The sequence below is a fragment of the Brassica oleracea genome, chromosome C3 (genome assembly GCF_000695525.1).
Source record: "Brassica oleracea var. oleracea cultivar TO1000 chromosome C3, BOL, whole genome shotgun sequence".
NCBI classification, from domain to species: domain Eukaryota; kingdom Viridiplantae; phylum Streptophyta; class Magnoliopsida; order Brassicales; family Brassicaceae; genus Brassica; species Brassica oleracea.
The window spans coordinates 11,966,012-11,973,413 of NC_027750.1; the positions used below are offsets into that span (position 1 = coordinate 11,966,012).

Genomic DNA, 7,402 nt, shown 5'->3' on the forward strand with positions numbered 1-7,402 from the left:
AAAATTGTATAATTATCAAAAATTTAGCCTAAACAATATTTATAAAATTTGTAGATATATAAGAAACTAATGATTTTACGATTAGATATTTAATTTTTAAAAAAATTATAAATTTTTTTGAAAGCTTTAATAATACAAATTGTATAATTATATAAAAATAATAACATTTCGAAATTTGAAATGTTATATATGAATATATTTATTTTTTAGATGATGTATGAACTATTACTATATTTAAAAAGAGTTTACCAAAAAGAAATATCAATATTAAATGTAATATATGAATTATTACAATATTCTAATAAGTTTGCCAAAAATATAAATCAACATTAAATGAAATTATCCATGTCATATTTTCCGGAAGTCATGTCATCAATTTCAGTAGCCATGTCATATTTATTTTGTGAAATTGATTGTAAAAATGACACGTAGCAAAATCACTTCGCAAATATAGTCTACGGTATATATCTATTATATGTGTACGTACCAGTTATCGGCTCGGTGACGATGGAGGAGTGGTGGTGTGAATGGTAGCGAGAGTAGAGGAAGTGGTGGTGCAGTGCTCTGTGAAACCAGTAGTAGATGAACTCAACCGGACCCACATGGAGGAGAACGACTAGAGCCATTACATCCAGTCGCCAAAAGGGAAGGGTATTGGTTCCTAAGACATACAGTTTGAGTAAGTAAATAACAAGACTGTTGAAGATGACCTGATCGTCCCAGGTTCGTTCTCGGTCGACTTGATCAAACTCTATGGATTTGTTCACGATCCGTTTGGCTCCTTTGGCAGTTAGGTAACGGGAAACACTTATCCAAATCTGACCGTGAACAATCCGCCACACCGTTAGAGCCACTATCAAAAGTTTCTCGCCATCTCGCATTGACGCGTACGAGTATATGCTGTCGATAACTAACGGCGCCAACACCATGTACTGCAATATTTATTCATATTTTATACAGACATTATGACGAATGGTTGATATAAACAACAGCTTATCAATGCATATATGGAGGTTAACAAAAAATACATGCATATATGTGATCAAGATGTTATAAAGCAACAGGAGCATTAAAATAGACCTTAAAGCTTCCAAGAGGTGTCCATGGCCAGTCCGTGAGAAGACCTGGTCTCGACGCCATTTTTTCACCCTACAATGATGGTTGATGATGACTACTACTACGCAGTCACGTCCTCTCAATGGGCTTGTTTGTAGGAGTTGTGTGTGTGCTACATATATATGTACACAACAACATGCATAGATATAATAGAGGGCATCAGACGCTCGTCACAAGTGCCATGTGAATGTGAGAAAAATGTGCCATGTGAGGCACATGTGAAAGTTCCATTTCAGAAAGTCCAAAAAGATTCCCAAACCTAATAAAATTTAACCCATAAGTATGGAAAACATGTCTAATTATATGGTAACGAGTCATTAATGTCCTTGAATCTGCATGTATAAGCTGTGGGGGGGTTGACTTCACAACATCTCCTACCTATATATTAATTGAGGATCTTTTAAAAAGTTGTAACTTTAAGTTCATACTAATTAAGAAAAGATTATGCTTAAGTGTCACTTAATTAGGATGACAATTTAGCTTACGTAGCAGCTTAATAATCAATTGACAAAAATGTTGGTCCAAAATCCAATTACTAGAAAACATTATATTAACAAAAAAAAACGTGTATTCTTTCCTTAAATAAAAGTTACGGAGTTACCTAATATGATTAACATATATGTGACAATTAATGATTATGAATAATAAAGATTTGATAACAATTTTTACGTCATTCCCCATTTTTGTTTAATTTTATATTATTAAAAGAAATTAGACAATAACATTAACCATATAATAAAAAAATTTAGATTTTTTCTTATATGTTATATTTTGAATTTTTTAAAACGGCTTTAAAATACAAAAAATGTTAAAAATCTCTTTGAAAATTTTGTGATCAGTGACTTAATTTTTTGTTATAACAAGATACAAATGATCATACAATCGTATTAATATGAATTTTTATTTAATAGATATTCATATTAAATAACATATATATATTAATATTGTTTAAATTAAACTATGTACCATTTAAAATACATAAATATGTTAATTTTGAAATTTGCATTGAAAGACTATTGAGACCTTAATATTTTAGTTTTAAATTTTGCATCTAAAAATACTAGATCGAAAATTTTGAGAATAATGGTTTAAATGTTTTGTTACATCAAATATACATATGTTAATAAACTATATGAGTAGAAAGTCTCAATAATAAATATCTATATTAAAATATACTACGAATTTTGTCAATATCTTTGAAATATAAATATATACCATATAAAATAAATAAAATGATTATTTTGATTTATTTACCATAAATATATTTTTCTCATCTAAGATTAAATCATGCGATCAATAACACTTTTGTGTTTACCAATTATCCTAAGATCTAGATTCGGTTTTCAATCTAGCATTAAAAATATAAGATTACTCTCATAGTTCTATCAATCTAACAATTCATCAATTGTTTGAACCCTAAATCTAACAAGTAGATTACTCAGACCTAATCAATGAAACACAAAGTATAGTCTTAATATACTGCATTAATAATTTAAAAGAGTAAATAAGGATGTTCAAAATCTTCACTCTACTGAGTTTTAAGGTGTCTCTACAAAGCTCTCAATGATAGAATAAAGCATAACCTAAACAATGCTTTCAAAATAGTAAATATAAGTTTATAACATGTCAGAGACTTTCTTGCAAATAATGGAAATTTCTGGACCAAAATGCAACTTTTGAAATTTGATAAAATTCATCGGTTCTGATATACCGATGTTGATCGACGCATTCTAAGATTAAAACTCTTATTTAAGAACCGGTTCTTAGCTTTTTTAGTTAAAAGTTAAGAGACGGATTCTTATATTCCGATAAGAATTCCACCCTAAAAATCTCTAACAATCATACTTTTATATTTCCCTCAGAACCTTATCCTAAAAAACGATGGATAATGATGATCTCAGAGACTATAACAGAAAATAAAATTTCGTCGCCTGAATGATGGCTGATGATGACTAACAATAACCCGAATGATGGCTGATGATGACTACTACTACTATACTACTCAGTCACGTCCACCAAATGGTCTTGTTTGTAGAGGTTATGTGTGCGCTACATATTTATATACAAAAACATGACAGCGACCTCAAACCATTTTTTGTTTGTTTCTGAGAATTGCAACATATGTTGTGTGCAAGTTACAAAAACTTTGACCCTAAGACTATCTCCAATTCTACTCCATATTTTACTCTATTTTGTAATAAATTATGGAATATGAATTGGAGTGAGGAACAAAAAAAAATATTACTCTATAAATGAAGTAATATTTTTTTATTTGTACATTACTCTATTTTCTACTTCATTTTAGAGTAAAATATGAAATGAATCAGAGATAATCACTCATTTTTTTCAGTGACTTAAAATCGCGATTTGCGACTAGTCTCACAATCAGTCGCGCGAACCTGATCGCGCGATCAATCCTGTAACAACAAAACTAACAATAACTTGCGATCTATGAAATCACACTCGAATCACATGTGCCATGTGAGGCACATGTGCCATGTGAGGCACATGTAAAAGTTCCATTTTTAGAAAGTCAAAAAAGATTCATAAGAGTATTTTCAAAAGGCATTCTATTTTGAAGTTTACAGAATTTCATATTGAAGTTTAAAGGTATTTTTCTCTAAATGTAAAACTTGAAACTTAACTTCAAAAATACTTATATTTCATACTATGGTTTTTTTTTATATATTTCCTACTTAATTTAAATCTGCACATATATAAAAATATTACAGCAATGTTAATTAATAAAATGTTACACAAAAATATAAAATTTTACATAGAAATACATTATTGAGTATTAAACTTCAAGCAAAATACCACACTGTTCCATAAAAACTATATCCATGATGCTCCTACATATGATCTACTAGTGCATTTCCAAGTAAAAAAAAAATGATCTTCTTTATTTTTAATTTGTAGATTACGAGTTAAAATTGGTTGAAAGAGATACCTTCGACCCGTAAATATATTCAATCTGAACAAGAAAGAAGCGTAAGAAAAAGACGCTAAGAACAAAAACAACCACAACTATCTTCGGTTACTTAAAACAATTTGCACAATATTTTAGTGATTTTGGAGGTTCCAGGTCAAATTTAGCTGATATAAGTGTTCTACTACTAAAATTTGTGTAATAATTATGTAATCATGTTATTTTTTGAAACTTTTTTTTGTTAAGCTTCTTCTATAATATTTTTATTGTCTAAATTTAGTTTTGAATATTTTAAATCTAATTTTAAAATTTTTATTTAATTTTATGCATCAAACTTAAATTTATAAGAAATTGGAAATATTTATGTGATATAAATATTTTAGAGATTAAAAAGATAAACGACAAAATATTTAAGAGTCATAAATATGACGTGTAATGGTAAGAATCAAAATGCAAAAAAAAAAAAAAAACTTCAAATTTGAAGTTTTGAGATTTCTTTTTATAGAGTAAAAACTTTATATTTGAAGTTATATGAGAAATTGTTAGAAATACCACAAGTTAAGTACCACTTTTCAAAAATACCACCAATCAAAAAATATACTAACGTTTGAGTTTAAACTTTAGTGAATATTGTTTAGGGTTTAATATTAAGGGGTTGAGGTTGAATATATAAATATTCACAAAATAGAATATAAAAGGTCAAAATACTAAATCACATTAAAGTTTTACATAGAAAATTGAAAACATCATTTAAAGTGAAACAAAAATAAAAACTTAAAACACTACTTAAAATTATACAGAGAGATATTTTATTTGACAATTTCGTTACCATTTTTTTCTGTCTTCTATACTATTATTTGCAAAGTGATTTTTCACTTTCGAACTCTCATGGTAAAAGTTAGAGCGGTTAAAGTCGTTAGCATCCTTAATGAAAATTTTATATATAATTTTTGATATAATTAAAAAGGAATTTTAGACTAATAATATTAGATTTATATGTTATGCTAGATAATTATTATAAATTAATATAATAAAATTATCAAATTAAAAATAAAAAATATTTTCAAAAAACTAAGGTAATTCTTATACATATTGTATTGTTATTAGGAAATAATATTGTAATAACACGATAATTCTTAAAATAGTGTGTTTATATATATTTAATTTTTTTTCTGAAAATAAACATTGTTTCATTATAAATTGAAAAACTTAAAATTTTTAAAAAATTATAAGTAAATATTAATCAAGCAAAAACATTCATATAAATATATTTTCTTAAATATTCCTAACATGTGAGTGTTTTTAAAACTTCAATATATCAATAAACATATATGTATTTTATGATTTTTTTTGTCAAATATAAATAATTGGACGTCTGTTTTAAATTTTTTGAAAATATAATAATAAATTATCATGTTGGTTTTTGAATTAATAAACTATACATTAATTAGTATTCACAAAAAGATTTTGTCTACATGTTCGGGCAAAACAAGTAGTTTTACTAAAATAAGTTTCCCAAATAGCATGAGCATCGGTCATACACAAGAGTTTAGTACCCATGCATGTTTAAAAGATGAGAATCCCAAATTGCACGAATACATGGCACAGTATTCAATGTTTTGTGTCGAGTTGGGGATGATCATAACATTTATTACAGGGTGAAAACATTCTCTTTGAAATTTGGTAGTTGGAAATCGAGAGACAAGAGCAAATATTGATTTATTGTCGTGCCCAGGGGGTGGGTGTTCGGTTTCATTTGGATACCGTTTGGATTTATTCGGGTTTTGGGGTGAAAGATTTGAATCCCTTTGGATATTTAAAATTTTCAGTTCGGTTTCGATTCGGGTTTGGATAACATGTTTGAATTAATTTTAATTTTTAAAAATTTATATATACTTTCTCAATCTAAATATACTTAATATATTTAAGTATATAAATTTATTTCAGATATATTCGGGTATTCTAAACACTTCGGTTCGGTTCTCAACCAAAATTTTGAATATGCTCTGTTATTTAACGAATTTCAGTTCAGGTTTGATACTACTTTTTCGGATTGGATTCAGTTTGGTATTTCAGATTCAAGTTTTTTGCCCTGCCCTTGCTTTGCCATCATATATTTTTCTTTGCTTTACCATTTGTCACCGATCTGAATGGAAATGATATTATCTTGTCAACAATATGTATTGTATGAATTTAACTCGTGATGGGGATATTACAACTAGGCCTGGGACGGATCCAGATCTGTGGATTTAATATCTGGATCCTGATTCGTGGTTTCCAAATATCCGTCTCTATATTCTATTATCCGCGGATATCCGGATCCGGATCCGCAAAAATAATTAAAAATAATAATTTTTTAAAAAAGACTAAAATTTTAAAAATAATACATAAATTAAATATTTATACAAGATTTATAAATATATATATATATATATATATATATATATATATATCTATAATATTGTAAAAACTAAAATATAATATTATAAAATTAATTTATGTATAAATATAATTATATAAAATATAAATATTAATGAAATTTAAAATTTTAATGTGTTTTAAAAATACGGATCCGGATATCCGGACCTAAAAATTAAGATATCCGGTTTCGGATTCGGTTTGGATGGATCCAAGATTTTACTATCCGGATTCGGATATGGGCACTCCAGATATCTTATTTTCGAAGCGGATCCGAAGCGGATTTCGAATCGAATCTGGATCTCGGATAATAAGTCCCATGCCTAATTACAACAACACAGAAAAAACAAACCAATATATTTATTTTGGTATAATTTCTAGAGCTACCATTCAACTAATCATCCACCTAGCTTCGTCAAATTAAATCATTGAAAGAGGACAATGAGGCCGATATGGTAGTAATGGAAAGACTGTACGATTGAAACGGTTTAACAGGTCTAGCTCTAGACTTGATATTTTCGTTAACAACTAATATAAAATATTATATCCTTTTTTTTTATAAATTATTATATCAAAAAAGAAAAGAAAATTCCATAAGAAAGAGCGGCCGAGTTCTATTAGCTTGCCGTATCAGTCAAGTATGTCAACACAATATGTTGCCTTTTAGAGCATTTCCAACCCACCCCTATTTTTGCTTCTATAATAGCATTTAGAGGCAAAATCACTTTAACCCATCTCTATTTTCCATTTCTATTTTTGCCTCTAAAATAGAGATTGCTATTTTTCTTCTATTTATAGAGGAAGAAATAACATTTCTCTATATTTTGTTCTATATATGGAGATCTCTATTTTAAATAAATACATTGAAGCAAAACATATCTTTATTATAAAGATCATCTAGAGATAGAAATAGAGAAATAAATTCGAGATATTCTTTTT

The 7,402-nt window shown here is 27.7% G+C and overlaps 1 protein-coding gene across 1 annotated transcript in view; it reads right to left on the reverse strand.

Moving 5' to 3' along the window:
- The window catches only part of LOC106329420 (protein CER1-like 2), a 4,787-nt gene extending 3,647 nt beyond the window's left edge, over positions 1-1,140 (reverse strand). Inside the window, exons 1-2 of the mRNA XM_013768068.1 lie at positions 1,081-1,140; positions 488-932 (exon numbers count right to left, since the gene is read on the reverse strand). Of these exons, the coding sequence (XP_013623522.1) occupies positions 488-932; positions 1,081-1,140 (505 nt within the window). The remainder of the gene's footprint in view (positions 1-487; positions 933-1,080) is intronic.
- Positions 1,141-7,402: the final 6,262 nt, after the last annotated feature.